At 45.2% G+C, this 17,287-nt stretch overlaps 1 protein-coding gene across 1 annotated transcript; it reads left to right on the forward strand.

Moving 5' to 3' along the window:
• Positions 1-2,176: 2,176 nt before the first annotated feature.
• SLC14A1 (solute carrier family 14 member 1 (Kidd blood group)) lies at positions 2,177-16,625 on the forward strand. The gene is made up of 9 exons (XM_018920061.3): positions 2,177-2,294; positions 7,357-7,519; positions 8,230-8,419; positions 8,853-8,981; positions 10,092-10,284; positions 11,893-12,040; positions 12,629-12,763; positions 13,761-13,810; positions 14,777-16,625. Exons 2-9 carry the CDS (start codon positions 7,372-7,374, stop codon positions 14,951-14,953), a joined length of 1,170 nt encoding a protein of 389 aa, XP_018775606.2. The 5' UTR covers positions 2,177-2,294; positions 7,357-7,371; the 3' UTR covers positions 14,954-16,625.
• The last annotated feature ends 662 nt before the right edge of the window (positions 16,626-17,287 follow it).

Genomic DNA, 17,287 nt, shown 5'->3' on the forward strand with positions numbered 1-17,287 from the left:
ACCTCTCCAGCAGATGGCTGCACCTGGGATCCAGAGATCTGTCACATGGCACTGGAGGCTTTCCCTGCTCTGCCTCCATCCCAGAGCAGGCTCTGCCAGGGACCTCAGTCCCACACGGGCATCAGCAGACTGTGATCCTGTTACTTATTAACCAGCTCTGATAATCCGAACAATGCTCTGCTGCAAGATATCCATCACTGACCTGCCAGCCACTGGCTTTTTTGTGTGTCGCTCCAACCTGTCAAAGAGCTCATTAAGGCACCAGAATCAGACAGAGCAGTTCTGAATCTGGTTCCTTTGTACATGTGGTGACAGCACAGGTGGGAGCAGCTTCATGCTGACAGAGAGCAGTCGAGATTAGATGTTAGGAAGAGATTGTTCCCTGTGAGAGTGGGGAGGCTCTGGTACAGTCCCTGCCTGTGGCTGCCCCATCCCTGGAAGTGTTCCAGGCTGGGTTAGGCAGGGCTTGGAGCAACCTGGGATAGTGGAAGGTGTCTCTGCTCATGGCAGGGGGTGGAAAGAGATGGGCTTTAAAGTCTCTTCCAACCCAGAACATTCTGGGATTCTGTGACCCTGACATTAGCTCAGTTGGTCAGAGCATGGTGGGCAGAGCTAATATGGACAAGGCTGTGAATTTATTCTCTGTAGGGGCCATTTATTTTAGAGTTGGAGTCTATGATTCTTGTGGGTCCCTTCCAACTCAAAATATTCTGTGAATCTGTGATTGCCTGGAGGAAATAAATACCCTACAGTACAACCCAGGAGTGAGCCCTGCCTGCCCCATGTGCTGCACCCCTTTAAGGGAGAGCTGAAAAGATGTTGCTTGAATTAATTTGAAGCCAGGACTGGACATTCCTGAAATATGAGAGGTGTGAGTATTAAAATTCAGTCTGAACAGTCTCCCTGTGAGGCTCTCCCATCCAAATCACCCAATGCATTTCCCTTCTTTGGACATGCAAGGATTCATTTCACCAGTCAGAAAGCAAAGGCAGCCGGAGGTGAAATTAATGGTAAAGGGAAAATATGTTAACTACACTAAAGTGAGGCAGCTTCCCCTGCAAAATTTCATGTTCTACAGGGTGCAAAGGTGTAGGATGGCAGTGTCTGGCTCACTCACAAGGGCTGCTGCCTATTTGATCAGAGGAAGACTAGCTCTTGCAGCAATGCTAAGCTGACAGCTTATATCAGATGCCCTCCTCTTAGGGGAGAAAAAAATCCAGTCTGGTGTTAAAAACATCTCCATCAAAAGAGATGCACCCTGGGAATGAGTGCAGTGAGAATAACTTCCCTCCAGCTCATGTGCATGCTGAGGCTGTTTCCACAGGGCTGGGGGAAGGAAAGTCATAAAGCTAGATGGATTCTGGTTTAACAATAACCATTCTCTCCAGCACACAGATCAATTTGCAAGGTTGCTTCTCTCAGCCATCACTGTGAAAGAGTCCTAAAGAGAATTCTACTATGGCTTAAATTAGCCTGTAAGGTCCGTCAAGTTCACCATCTTCTTTTCTGCCCTTTCTCCTGCATTACTATTCAAGACTTCCCTCTCCAGCCTCTTCTCTGTCATTTGCAGCACTTTCACAGCCTTATAAACCTCTCAAATATGCCACACTTCTGATATTTCAGATTACTCCAGTAGATGGGGAGGAGAGGTTAAAAAAAAAAAAAAGGAAAAGAAAGAAAAATACTTCTTGAATTTCTCAAATAATTGATAAAAAGCAATTAAACATTGGAAGGTCACCAGGTCTTCCACTGCATTTCAATAACAAAATAGTGCCTCTGAAAGGTACTCAGAAACAGGAAAACTTGATAGGCTGCTGAACACAAAATGCTGTGTCGCACATTCCCAGGTCAGAATTTTGATAGGGAAGGATGCTAAGTTGTATTGGATAAGGAAGATAATGCTGGAGAGCTCAGGTACACTGAGAGTCCATTTAAAATCTTCTGTTCTTTTAAGTGGTAGAGAAGGAGAAAGGACAAAGTTAAAGGAGTTTTTTTTTTTTTTAAGGGAAAAGTAAAAATAAAATAATTTTTTAAAAACCCAACAGCAGGAAAGAGGACATTTGGACAGCTTGTTGGCAAGAGACCCAGGACAGAGCAAGAGGAAAGGTGGAGAATTCAAAGGGGAACTTTCTTAACATTCACTTGGACCTCACTAAGTGGGAGGAGAAACAAATCAGTAGTATCAGGACAGGAGCCATGCTAGCCTATATAAGCTGGTGGGACATTTTCTTTTTCCCTACTTTTCTTCTGGCCTAACCAGCACACCTACAGCTCCTCCCAAGCTCGTCTGAGAGGTAAGAGCACTCTGTCCTTTCCTTTTAATGCACCCTGTTACTGACTTACGTGGGTCTTTCCTCTCCTTCAAAACACCTGGCAAACAGCATTTGATCAGTCCTGCTGAGGAGAGAAGCTGAGGCTCAGAAGGAACACAGGAATATGAATTATCAAGGAGTTTCTAGGAGGGTGAGGATTTATTAGTACTGCTAAGCCCAGGTGGCCGAGCCTTGGAGGAAATCGAGAAAAGAAATAAAATTTTTAAAAAAATAACCAGAACTCTTTAACATTTCCTTTTACAGCCTTTCCATTCTGCCAAATGAAAATGCCCAGATAGTAATAATACACAGTTGATGAGATAGTGTCTCTGTATTTCTCTGTCCCTGAGAGACAGGTCTCTGAAAACTGAATTGCATGTGAGCTTAATGAATATTTGCATCTGAGGTGTAAGCTTTCTTTTGATCTAATACTTTGAAATATATCTTCTATGGGAGAACCTGAGCTATTTTCTTCCATGAGGGTCAAGTGCATTATAACCTGTTTCAGGGATTGTACTTGTGCTTGTGTGTGTTCCTATGCCTAACACAATATTAATCCAGCTTTACTACACCCCTGGTAACATCACACGGGCTGTGCTGGAATTAGAGCTGCTGAGAGTCTGGCCCTTTCCTCCTATTGTGCTTGGATGCAGGAATTCCTCTAAAAACAGGCTGCTCACAGAGCTTGGCTGCCCGCAGACTTCACAGCAACAATTCAGAGAATGCAAGATACAGCGGCTGTGATTGTGCGGTAGCAGGTCCTTGCACAAACAAATACCTCACCGTAAATTAAACCCTCAGAGAAACCTGGATTTTGGCAGGGAGAGAGGAAAATTCCAGAAAGAAGAGAAAGCACTAGATAGCTTTGCTGCATTTTCACAGGTAAAAGCCCCATGTCCAAGCTTGGAAGCACCCATTACCTGGAATATTAATCAGCCACACTAAAAACTCTGTCCCTCTCCCAGCTGCAAGCACAACACTGCTCTTACCATGCACAACACAAAACCAACCTGTGGCCAGGCTTGTCTCCTCCTCAGCAGGTGAATAAAGGAGTGTTTGCAGGGCCAGGTGCTGCAGGAGTGCAGCCCCAGCTTTAGAAGGCACGACTGAGACGCCGTGGGTATGGTGTGACAGGGAGGAAGTGCACACCGGTGGAAGGAAAATTGATTTAGGGAGACACGGGGTTGCATAACGTCAGAACTTTGCTACAGGACATTTATTAACTCTGAAAGGATGATTAAAAAAACACGGTAGATTAACGTCTCAGCCCTGTGATGATTTCATCTTCATAAAAGAGAAGCAGCTTCTATGTTTTCTGCTTTGTTTCATGGGAAGCTCTCACTTCCCATGAAAATGGTTTTCAGTAGTTTCTCTGCACTTACAGCACACTACAAACCACTTGCAGCACTGAGATGAAAAGTGTGTTCAGACTGGCTCTGCCTGGGTTCTGCTGCTGCTCCTGTATCTCACCAGTTACACACAAGTCCTGGGAGTTTGCACTGCAGGGGTGGAACACCTCTCGAGAGTTTATGTGAGACGAGGCAGTGTGCTCCAAGCTGCCTGTCTGAGAGCACAACTTAGTCTTTGAGAAAACTTTTTTCCCTGGACTAATAGAAATCAAGAATACAAAAATTACCAAACCTACCCCCCTGTAGAAGCCAAGCAGTCTGTTCCAGCAGAACACTCATTTTGCAATTATTTCCATTTCCTTGCTTTGTGCACTAAGAAGAAATAATGCTTTCAGTGAAAACCATGTGTTTGCATAACTTCAGCTGCAAGTCTTCAAAAGACCTGCTTCAGACCAGCACACGTGAAACCCCATCAGAACATGTACACTTCAGTCTGCATTATTATTCAGATATCGTGTTAAAATTCTCTGAGCATATCTACAATTCTGAGATAAGACACCTTTTGTATTCTCTCCTTTCCTAAACACCTGCTATCACCTACTCCCTGAAGAAATGTAATGTGTTAACAAATCATTAATCTATGCATATATATGGTAGGTATTGCTTTGTAAAATCACTAAAAATGCCTAAAAAAGTTTATGGTAGTGCCAGTTTCCAAGTGTTTCACTAGCTCTTCATGCTCTTATTGGACAACTCAGTAGAAGTAGTGAGAGTCCTTCATACTTTGTGTTTCTGAATAGATGGGAAAAGGCTCAGGGCTGTGGTGACAACAAAACTCAGACAGGATGCAGCCCCCACACAGTGCCTGGGATGGGATTCAGGGAAGTCATGAAACCAGTGGGGCTGGGGCTGGGTCTTTGCTGTGTCATGAAGACCTCATCCCAAAGCAAAGGTTCTCTTGGCCTACACCTGGCTGTTCTGCAGGTGAGGAGGTTGTTCAATAATGGTTTCATTCTCCCTTAGCATAAAAAATGGTTGGGATTGGAAGGGGTCTTTAAAGTTCATCCAGTCCCACTCCCTGCCATGGGCAGAGTCACCTTCCACTATCCCAGTTTGCTCCAAGACCTGTCTATCGTGGCCTTCCAGGGATCCAGGGGCAGCCACAGCTTCTCTGGGCAGTCTCTGACAGGAAATCTGACATGGAACAATTTCTTCCTGATGTCTAATCTAACCCTGCCCTCTCTCAGTTTGAAGCCACTGCCCCTAGTCCTGTCACTCACCACATGCTCTACTGAATGGATGAAATTCCTGTGGTCCCTCTAGAGAGACCCACACCTAGCTCAAATGGGAGTGCCTGAGGGGTTGGAGTAGGTGAGCTTTAAAGGTCTCTTCCAGCACAAAGTATTCTATGATTCTGTGACACAATGAGCAGGACAGAAGGCAACCACCATCACCCTGCAGCCTCTGTGACTCGGAATGCTCCGAATTTTCGGGGCATTCACTATGTGTGAAGTTGAAGGCAGGTTAGTGCAAGTGACTCACCAGGTCACCTGGTCTGTTTGCCATGCCAGCTGCAGTGAGCTGGCTTCATTTCTGCCCCTGGAAAGGGCAGAGGAGCACTGCCAGCTCACTCTTGCCTTTATATGGCAAAGCAATACATCTTTTTTTTTTTTTTTTTTTTGTGAATTCAGGCCCTCAGCCTCATCCATTTTTTATCTCCACTGTAAAAACGGAGTGGACAGTGACTCCAACACTTCACGTGCACATTACATCCCATTCTGCAGATCCCTGAGTGCAAACAGCTCCTCACTCAGTATGCAGGGGAACACCCAGGGTCTCACATCATTGCTCTGCACTGCAGCAGCACTTCATTTTACAGGTTAGCAACAGGGAAAGCCCAAGCTGCATAAAGAGGGAGATCCTTTGAAAAGAAAATGCAAATGCACTTTCACCAAATGGAGAGTGTTTTCTTGGCTGGAAATTTTGATTTAACTGAAAGTACATTCCGTTCACTTATTCCAGAATAAAGTATGAAAAAAGTGAAGGTTAATGAATTAACATAATAAGTTATAACAGACCCAAAAAAAGCCTTCCTGTATCAAGACACCATCCCTAGAACCACTCTTTCCTCCTTTTCTTCCTCAGCCTTTTTATTCCAGGTCCTTACCTTCATGTCCTGCACAAAGCCAAACTCAACACTTTTCTGTATATACTGGTCCTGTAATCAGCTTCTCATATGGAACCTATCCTTTTATTAGCTCTGCTCTTCCAGAAGGCAGAAAATGTCAACTTTTTATTTGTGCAAATATTTACTGCTTCCTGAAACGTCACCACCAGCCCTCCAGTACCACAAGAACAAGAAAATGGCCAGGATTAACTAATGGTGCATTGACCAGGCTTTCCCCTACACAGACTCAGAGCTGCTTAACCACACTGGAGAGTCTGGAAGTGCAATGCCCCGTGGTGAAACAGCTTAAGTGCTCAGCACCTGTATTTCTGAGCTATGGGTTCTCCCCCCACTGCTGTTTACAAGGCCTTTAATAAAGTTTTGAGAGAGTCAAGAACTAACACAAGACCTGTGTGTCTGTATCATCCTATTTAGACTATCAGCTCCCAGTATAAATTCATTACTTCTTGCACAAGCTGGCACTCACCAGTGAGACCTGAAGCACCACTGGTTCTGTATTCATGCAACACACTTTGTCTGGTGTTTGCTTGATAATCACCAATTATTAGTTGAGAAAACAGGATATGCTCCAGGAACAGGGCTTTTTATTTATTTGATGACTTCACATTCAGAATTGTCTCTAAGACAAACAGTGAATTGGCTATAGGCACTGGTTTTTACTGCTAGGTGTAAGCCTCTGATCCATGTGCCTGAACAATGCTGTCTAGGCTGTATGAAGTGCCAAAGGTTATTCCAGCAACCCCTTATGCAAAGGGTGTGTGTCCCAAAGGGGACCCCATCTCCCAGTCCTGCACCCCAAACACCTTATTTAGGCCTAAACACCTTTGCTGGGCCCATAACAGTGCCCTACCTTATTTAAACTTTTTATAGCATCTGGTAAGTTTAATGAGTGTATTTTCATTTGTCTCCGAGGGTTTCTTACTACAGCTTCCAACATGCAGTCCCCAATATTGTCTCAGCAGAGAAGAAAGCAACATGACTAAGGCAGAGTGGAAAGCAAGAACTGTGAATTCTGGCATCAAACTCTTGAATCAATGCTGGGTACTTCTAAAGTTGGGTCAGTTTAAAGTGCAGTTCAAACGAGAAAAAGGAATGTATGAATGCATGTGAGTTATGGAATAAGGCACAGTGGACAACCCCAGGCTAAACCTGTGCTCATGAGAAAGGTTGAACTCATCCAAATAGGTGATTATAAAACTGAATTTAGGTGCTTATTATTGATGGCTGATGGATGAATTCAAACTGGAAGTATGGGTTAAGCAGCAGAGAAGCTTAATAAATGAAACATATCCTTATAACTGCTTCGAAGTCTGGGAGGACAGGGAATGTGAAGAGGGAATTTGCTCAAGGACACAAAAGAATCAGATGCTCAGAGTAAGGATTTTCCTCTTTCTGGTTCCAAAGTAACATGTGGTGAGCAGTAATGTGGCAAAGAGAATAAACAGGGATCAGAAAGAGACATTGTAATGAACTCTTGTTTTTTCTTTTCCCTTGAATTTTACCAAAGGTTCAGAACATCAACATGGAAAATTGTGTTGATGTCAAGATAGAAACCAAGGGGGAAAGAATGCCAATGAAGCAGAATCCACTGAGCACAGGTGGGAAGAGTTTTTGCAGAGCTGTGGGTTACCTCACTGGAGACATGAAGGATTTTGGAACCTGGCTGAAAGGTAAGCCTACTTCATCGTGACTAATGACAGCGGATTCCAAAAAAAAAGTACATCAAAGAAGTAATAACTAACTTCTTAGTGATGTGATTCAACTTAGAGCAGTATAGAAACTACCTGTACCCTGATTTATGTCCGTTTTGTAGGGGAAAAAAATCAGCTTTGTGCAGAGATTCACACAGTGTTTAAATCTTGGGAATGTCTGAGATGACATTTACCTCCCAGCATGCCATGTACAAAGTGAATTTAGTCCCACAGAACATAGCCCTGGATGGTTATTCTGTACTCTGCCATTCTTCTTCACACTCCATGTCCTTTCAGCTGAGCAGTTTCTGTCAAGCCTAATGCCACTGTGAAGTTAAATTACACATAGGTAGGTGTGTTTGGTCCCTGCAATAAATCAGCAGTGGGATACACACACGATTTGCCATCTGAGCCACAGACATCATAAATTAGCTGCTTCATGTGAATCTGGTCCAGGGTACTTTATAACACAGGGTTCTGGCAACCTCACTGTTCATCTCAGTTTTCCAGCTGTAAGCCTTCACTGTGGACCATAATAAATCCCTGTCAGGTTTTACAGTCTTGTTGATTCATTGCTTCAGCCGTGGTGCCAAGTCCCACTGCCAAAACTTTTCCTGAGTTTCAAAAATACATCCCAAATCAGTCCCATCTGCAGACTTTGTTTTATTACTGGATTTGATCTTTTCCAGACAAACCTCTCATGATCCAGCTCCTTGACTGGGTGCTGCGTGGGATATCCCAGGTGATGTTTGTCAACAACCCCCTCACTGGGCTGGCCATTCTGTCTGGGCTCCTGCTGCAGAACCCGTGGTGGACACTCACAGGATGTGTGGGAACAGTTGTCTCAACTTTAACAGCACTTATTCTGGGTCAGGACAGGTGAGTCCATCCTTTTCCCCCTCAGGTGGGCACTTCAGTGGTGATTGATGTGTTAGATGTTTGATGTGGATGAGAGGACTGAATTCAGTGGGAAGTGTCCCTGCCCATGACATAGGGCTGGAGCAAGTTGGTCTCTAAGGTTCTTTCCAACCCAAACCTTCTATGATTGTGTGATCCAGCCTTGACTGGGCATGTACCTGGTCTGGTAGGACCAGAGTGATCTGCCAGCAGCTGTACCTGGTGCTGGGGGACACTGGACAAACCTGCAGAAGGAGGGGTAGGTGCTGACCAAAGTGTGAAAAATCAAATTTTAGTGGATGAGTTCCAGCAGGTCATCCCCAAACAGAACCACACCTGGGTGGGGAGGGAGAGCTGATGTGAGCAAAGCATCCTCAGGGGAGAGGAATTCAGGACAGCTGTTCCCTCCACACAGATCAGCCATAGCAGCAGGCCTGTATGGATACAACGGGGTCCTGGTGGGATTGCTGATGGCTGTGTTCTCTGCTGACGGAGACTACAACTGGTGGCTCCTTCTGCCTGTGGCACTGGTGTCCATGACCTGGTAAGACAGATGGCTCCTCCGCTTGTCCTTCCAGCCCCAGAGTCCCCTAGGGCCCTGAGACTGAGCTGTTGCATTTCCATGCAGCCAGCAGTGGAAAGGGAACACAACTAACACATATGTACTGTTAAATCTGCCTTGTTATTTACACTTTTGAACCCAGATGCAATCCAGAAACAAATAAAAATACTCGCATAATTGCAAATAATCCCAGTGGGGAAAACAAAAATCAGTGGCTGATCATGTGTAATTCAATGTTCTGAACGTGAGTCATATTGCTGTGATGCATCAATTCATTTCTGTTTCAAGAGGAACATTATTTTCACTATTTCCTACCATCATCAACCACAAGAGTTTCATCTATTTAAGTCACCATATAAAAATGTCATGAAAATTTACTTCTCCAAGCACAGAAGCTGTTCAGTGGTCCCAAGACATGATGGTTGACACTAATCAAAACAAACAACTAGTAATATTTTACTTGTATATATGACACCATAATCCGCTAGGTATTTGGCCAGCAAAAAATTTTGAAGTCTGGTCTTTGACCCCAAAATGTCTAGCTGCAGATTGCTAAAACCACACATGTAATTTGTCTGCCTGAATTTCACGTGGTGTTACAGTCACTTTGATGTCAGCTTTTACTGCTGATCCACAAGCTTGAGCAAGGGCACACAGCCTCATTCACAGCTCACAGTTCACTCAGACCCAGCATGGGTATTGTAATCTCAGCCCAGCTCAGGTGCCAAAAAGAAAAGGTAAATACTGAGATTGAGCTGGGGACAAACTCCATTAAAGCACTGGATCCTGTCTCCTTCACCTTTACCAAATTCACCATACATTCTAATATGACATGACCAGAACCTGTACATTGATAATTGCCTTTGGAGGCGTAGGAAATATATGGAATGACCCTTTCTGTCTCTGATTTGATCAGAAAAACTGAGGAAATTAAACAGATTGAAGGAGGAGAAAGATTTTCTTTTTTTGTTTGGTTTGGGTTTTTTGTTTGTTTTCAATAGACCAAATTTTCTGCAAGTGGGTTTATAGGTGGATGTGGTTCTGGTGTTGTTTTTGCCCATCTGACAAAGCTTCATTTTGTTCTTCTTTCAGCCCTATTTTCACCAGCGCTTTAAGTGCAGTTTTCTCTAAGTGGGACCTGCCTGTTCTCACCTTGCCTTTCAACATGGCCTTGACCCTCTACCTGGCTGCTACAGGACCACACAATCTCTTCTTCCCTACGCCTGTCATTCGTCCTGCAACGGCAACACCGAACATCACCTGGGCAGATGCTGAAATCACAAGGGTAGGATGCCTTAAGGGTGACAGTCCCCTTCATCTACAGTTAAAGACACTACAGAAACATATTCTCTTCCTTATAAATTCTTATGGATTGGGTTGGATGGGACCTTAAGTGACCGTCCAGTCCCACCCCCCCAGCCATGGGCAGGGACACCTTCCACTGCCCCAGGCTGTACCAAGCCCCATCCAGCCTGGCCTTGGGCACTCCCAGGGATCCAGGGACAGCCACAGCTGCTCTGGGCACCCTGGGCCAGGGCCTGCCCACCCTCCCAGCCAGCAATTCCTCATTCCCAAGATCCCATCTGTGCCTGCCCTCTGGCCCTGGGAAGCCATTCCCTGGCTGCTGTCCCTCCGTGCCTTGTGCCCAGTGCCTGTGCAGCTCTCCTGGAGCCCCTGGAGGCCCCGGCAGGGGCTCTGAGGTGTCCCTGGAGCCTTCTCTTGTGCAGGGGAACAGCCCCAGCTGGGCCAGGCTGGCTCCAGAGCAGAGGGGCTCCAGTCCTGGCAGCATCTCCGTGCCCTCCTCTGCACTGGCTCGAACAGGCCCACCACCTTTGTTACTGCATTATGGCCTGGCAGTACAAAATTTGATTTATAAGAGAACTATTATCCAAAATATAAGGGTTTACTCTAGGAATGTACATTTTTGATAGCTTGAAAAGAAGAATCTTTTCATGTGCAGTTGGATCCAAGTGTATAGATTGTAATCTCAAATACTCTCTTGAATCTAATTACCCATTTCTATTTCTATGCATATACTGATCATCTCCTCATAGCTAAGGTTGTGCTGACAATTCCAGTTAACTCACTGGGTAATTTTAATTTTTCAGATACAGGCTGTTTATAAAATTACATTTTTGATTAGACATGAGCAAGCAGATATTACTGTGTTAGAATGGTTAAAAACTTGGGTGCAGGTAGATATTCACTTATTTTTAATTTATATTCAAGTGGGACCTTTCCAAAGAAACATTTTATTCTCCTGGATTACACCATAAACAATACAGATACCAGAGTAACTATTTCCTCCTAAGGCTCAGCTGACTATTTTAAGGGGTTCCCAGGGAGCCATTAAGAAAAGGAAGTTAATTGACACTAAATAGAAACCCCACAAGTGGCATTTATCAAAGAACATCTACCATGGCACATATTTTTATGGGGACTGTATACAAAAAGTGCCTCAAAACCATCTCTAAACTGTGACCAAGGTGGGCTCTGTGCCACCAGCCCAGCAACTCTTGCTCATATTCCTAGTGCATCCCAACCATCCCCTAAGTTCACTCTCATGGTCCCTATGGATATGCAGAATTCAGCACATGCAAAGAAGATGCTTAAACCCTTTCACAAAATCTTACTTTTGATCTTAAAGCAAAAACCTGGCAGAGGAGCTCAGGGCAAGAGAACAAGCCATGACTCATTTTCATTGAAGGGGAAACCCTGTGGAAATGCCCTGCTGTCTCCTGAGACCTGTCCAAATATTCCAATTAAAAAGAAAGACTGCATCCAACAAATGCCAAATGTGAGCCTGGCCAAGAAAAACAGGTTTAAAAACAACCAAAGAAAAAGTTACAAAGCTGTTAACAAATTGTCTTGTTTGGTTTGTTAATTTCTACAGCTCCTGCAGTCCATCCCAGTCGGCGTGGGCCAGGTTTATGGTTGTGACAACCCCTGGACTGGGGGAATTTTCCTGATTGGTTTATTTATCTCCTCTCCACTCATTTGTGTCCACACAATGATCGGCTCAGCAGTGGGGATGCTGGCAGGTAATGGTTTGGCTTGTGCCACAGATTTATATAAAAGCATGGAGAGTATAAGAGGAACTACAATAAGTGGAGCAATTAAAGCCACAAGAATTTCACCCAATGGAGAATGGCTGCTTGGAAACAAAATATGCTCAAAGTTCTGCTTTAAGAATTCCTTTGATGCCTTCCCCATTCTCTTACCTCGTTTTATGACAGTGGAAACCTCCAGAAGAAAAAAAGAGTCTGTTGTGCTGAGATTAATTTTTGCCACAAAATACTTAATTTCTGGGTGTATCCTGGTGGGTTTAGGGGCAGACCAATGAAAGCCATAGCCATCAGCCTGAACATGCAGGCCTCAGGGATTTATTTAAGGTTCACATGTTCTCATTCCCTCATGTGTGTTCTGCTGAAATGAAATCACCAAAGTCACCTCAGCAGCAACAGGAAAATTCTGCCAGGATTCCCTTTTAGACCCTAGCAACACAACTACAAACAGCCCCATGTACAAATGCTGGCCAGAACCTTTGAAAATCTGGATTGATGCCACTTCTCCAGCGCTTTCATCTCTTTGGCCAAGGAATGACACATTTCTCCGACTTTATTTTCCAGGGCTGAGCTTAGCAACGCCATTTAACCAAATCTACTCGGGGCTGTGGGGCTACAACAGCTGCCTGGCCTGTGCTGCCATCGGGGGCATGTTCCTGGCTCTCACCTGGCAGACACACCTCCTGGCCATGGCCTGTGGTAGGTACCTGGTGGGTTCTCACCTCCCCTTGGAGTGAGACAGGATGAGAAGAGACCTCTCTTCACAGCAGAGGTGGGCTGGAGGCAGATGGGCACTCCAGGCAGGCAGGAAGATGGATGTAGGTGAGGCTGTAGAGTGCTCATGGATGGTGCTGGATGGTGGAGCCACGGCTTTCATGCACTCCCTGCTTTTCTTTTTTGGCCAAGAGTTGTGTTTAAAGAAAGAGCTGTGATCGGTGGGCATGTGTTAACTGAGGTCTTTGAAATCGGAAGCTTTGTTTTGAGTCATTAATTGTGTTTGTTCCCTCATTGCTAGACGAATCATGGGTGGGTTTTTTTCCAGCCATAGATACCAGCTCAAATTCCCTCTCTGAAGAAGGACATGCCTAATCTTTGAGAAGAGTGGGGCTCTGCTCTAGTTAGACAGTACACACTCCCCATTCTCTTGAAATGGATCAAAGGCATGAGTTGGGCAATACAGCAGGATAGAAGAATTATTTATAAGGCAATTCCATATGAAATTTCAATATCAGAGTGAGCTGGGAGAGAAGCTATTGCTCATTCAGTGCTCATATAAGCACTGAAGGTGCTTATATGAGCACTGAATGAGCATTGAGCACTGAAGGTCATTGACCCACCTTCAAGCCCTGGAGGCAGGACAGATGAGAGTAGAAGGGTTATTTTCCTATTTAACCCCATCCATCAAGCTACATGCTTTCCATGTTAGTGCATTTTTCAAAAGCCCATTATACAATTGCACATTTTTGATCACTCCAGTTTTGTTTGGGTTCTGTTTGTTGTTTGTTTGTTTCTTTGTTTCTTTGTTTGTTTGTTTTGCCCCTCCCATAAGCTCCAGGTTGGAGGGGACACAGGAAGGGGTTTAGCAGGGTACTGCCCAGGCAGGGTCATAACCATTGGCTGAAGGAGAGATGTTTGTCATTGCTGTTCTACTCCATGAGCAACTGAACTAACCAGTAGCTGCCTTTTTTCTCCACAGCACTCTTCAGTGCCTACCTGGGAGCAGCAGTGACCCACATGTTGTCTGTGGTAAGTAGTGTATCAGCTAAGGGATGATTTCCCTGGCTTGTCAGACAAAACACCAAGTTGTGGAGAAAAGTTCAGCCAAAGGCAGAAACTGGAAGAGCGGTTACTCTCTGCCCAGGGGGTTGGTGTGATTCCCACTGGAACAGGTGACTTGGAATTATCACTTACCACTTTCCATCCTTAGTTTGCATGAACTTCCACAGCTCAGCTCTAGACACTTATGAGATCACAGAATCGTGGAATGGTTTGGGTTGGAAGGCACCTTAAAACTCATCAAGTTCCATCCCCTGCCATGGGCAGGGACACCTTCCACTGTCTCAGGGTGCTCCAAGCCCCTTATATCCTTAGACACTTCCAGGAATGGGGCAGCCACAGCTTTTCTGGACACCCTGGGCCAGGGTCTCACCACCGAACCAGGGAAGAATTTCTTCCCCATATCCAATCTAACCCTGTCCCCTTAACCTGTCTAGGTCCCCCCCCAAAGTGCCTCTCCAGCTCTCCTGGACCTGCTTTAGGCACTAGCAGGCTGCTAGAATATCTTCCCTCTTTCAGATATTTACTTCATGCCTGAAGCAATCGGAAAAAGGGCTCTGCACATGTTAAAGAAACTTTAAATTTGGTTTAACTTCTTTTCTCAGTTGCCAAAAGCCATTCAGTACCACAGCCCAGGGAAGAGCTGCATGTTTCTGGTGTCTGCTCTCCTGTCTCTCTGTCACCCTCTCCTACCTCATGTGCCCAAGTACCTTCCCCATGGCAAGGGAGCCCTCTCATCAGAGCTGGTAGCTGTTTCAAGCTGATGCACGATGTCAGGACATCATAAAGAAACCCAGCCTCCCTAAGGAAAGACTCAAAGCAAAACCGAGCCTAGACTTCCTCCAGAAACCTTGCTCCGAGGTGGCTGGCTGTGGGTGTTACTCTAATAAAAGAGAGATACGTAGTAAATGGGTGGTTTGTTGTTTATCTTTGCAGTTTGGGGTGCCACCTGGAACCTGGCCCTTTTGCCTGTCTGCGCTGACCTTCCTGCTAATGAGCACGAACAACTCTGTGATATGCAGGCTGCCACTCTCCAAAGTCACCTACCCAGAAGCCAACAGAGCTTATTACCTGATGATGAAGAAACATGAGAAGTCCTGCTGTGAGGCATAGAGAGCCAAGGAGACAGAAACTCAGGTCATTTCAAGGCAAGAGCATGAGGAGTTTGCCCAACAGACTGATTTGTGGGCTACAATGTCCAACACCACTTCTGCGTGGAGAGACTTTTCCCACCACATCTATTTGTTCTATTAAGAAGATTTCTATTAGGTAGGACTGGGCTGGGCTAGAAGGACTATTCCCCAGTATCAACCTGTTATGATTTTAAAGCACACGTCTGAAAAGACACTTGAACGATAAGCAATGGGGAAATGATTTGAAAGCTGAAAAGAAAAATCTCTCTGTGAAATTGAAGACGCCAAAATCAGACGTAAAGAAATAGAGCATCTTCCAGCATATAAGGGGACTTCAAATTAATGGCTAAACATCTTATGACAGCAATAGGAGGCATACTAGACAGTTTCATTGTAGCAGAGAAATGGAATAAAGAGCACTCCTTGCCAAGTAGAAAATAGGTTGTGAAGAATTCTACCTGGAGAACCTCTCAAACCCCATGGGTAGAGATGTTCATTAGCAATCCACAAACATAAGATAGACATGATTTTTGTGATTTTTGTGTTAATCTCATGATTTCTTTTAATACTTGAACTTGGTGATGGGTTAGCCAAGGAGGGGACAGCAAGAAAGTCACTGCTGTCCCTGTCCTGTGCAATAAAAGGGCTCTGTTCAGTCAGTGCACAAATAGAACTAATTTGAGCTGATCTTCTGAACTCCTCTCCCTACACTGTCCCACTCAGCCCACGAACATCAAACAGCAAAATGTGGCACTGTCCCAGCCTGCTGCTGAAGCTCAGGAGGCTCGGGGGCACCTTGTGTCTCTGCACAGCTCCCTGACAGGAGGGGACAGCCAGGGACAGCTCCAAGGGAACAGGGACAGGAGGAGAGGAACTGGCCTCAAATTGTGCCAGGAGCAGTTTAAATTGGATTGGATTATTGGGGATAATATTTTGGCAGAAATGGATATCAAGCCTAGGAAGAGGCCGTTTGGGGCAGTGGTGGCATCCCCATCCCTGGAGGGTTTTAAAGGCCTTGTGGGGGTGGCACTTGGGGACATGGGTCAGTGGTGGCCTTGGCAATGACTCTGTGATTCTGCGAAGCTGCTGCTCTGCCACTTCTCTCTGCCTCACAGTGGGAAGGGGACATTTGAGGTCAATCCAGCAGAGCTCTGCAGGACACCAGCCTTGTGCCACCTGTGCCCAGGCTCCCAGGGTGTGCAGGGAGAGAAGAGGGAAGGTGTCCCTGCACCCAGCAGTGTGGAGGGACTAACCTTTCTGCCTGGCTCGCTGACATACTCTGTCTCATGTTGAAGCCCATATCTTCACCGAAAATATTCCGTGTGCTCAGGTCCTCCAGCTGATAGGAGCCTACATGCATTAACATCACACCAGGAAAAGCAAACCAAAACCTGTTATCCTTGTAGCAGATGAAATAAAATCTAGCATGATTTCTGAGTTTGGGAAGGGGAAAAAAAAAAAAAAAACCCAAACCATGTATTTTTGCAAACATCACAAAGGCCTGAGTGTAAAATATTTGTGATGAACTATTGGCAGTATCTTCTGGTGAAGTTTTAGGTTTTCAGATGTTCAACAGTATTTTTGTGTGACTGACACTCACTTGTAAAATGTAGCATTTCCATGATTTACTTAATAAATATCTACATAATGTTCTGTGGAGTTAATTTCTAAAACAAACATTCGTACTTTGAATTTGCTAGAAGTTCCTCTCTCTTTATTAAGTTCTTCCAAAGATAGGTTATATCCAAAACAAGTAGTGTAGAAGACACTGGAAAATAAAAATTTTAAATCTCTGTGTGTGAGATACATAGGAAACTTTTAAATTCTGCCTTTTGTGCTTATCGCAGAATCATAGAAACACAAAATTGTTTGGGTTTAAGGGTCCTTGTTCCACCCCTGGCATGGGCAGGGACACCTTCCACTGTCCCAGGCTGATCCAAGCCCCATCCAGCCTGGCCTTGGGCACTGCCAGGGATCCAGGGACAGCCACAGCTGCTCTGGGCACCCTGGGCCAGGGCCTGCCCACCCTCCCAGCCAGCAATTCCTCATTCCCAAGATCCCATCTGTGCCTGCCCTCTGGCAGTGTAAACCCGTTCCCCCTGTCCTGTGGCATTGCGTGTTTTTAGAATTGGTTATTCCTTTTGTAAGTTAAAATGGTTTGGTCCTCAGTTCCACCCCCCCCCCCCCATGTACTTCCCTCACAATGGTTTCTCCCTAAGTTATAAACTTATCTCCCCCCCCCTCCGCCCTGTCACGGTAACCACCCCCCCCCCCTTGTCTGGAGAATTCTCTGTGTCAACCGTCCCTTATTCGA

Source organism: Serinus canaria, chromosome Z (genome assembly GCF_022539315.1).
Source record: "Serinus canaria isolate serCan28SL12 chromosome Z, serCan2020, whole genome shotgun sequence".
In the NCBI taxonomy this organism is placed as follows: Eukaryota; Metazoa; Chordata; class Aves; order Passeriformes; family Fringillidae; genus Serinus; species Serinus canaria.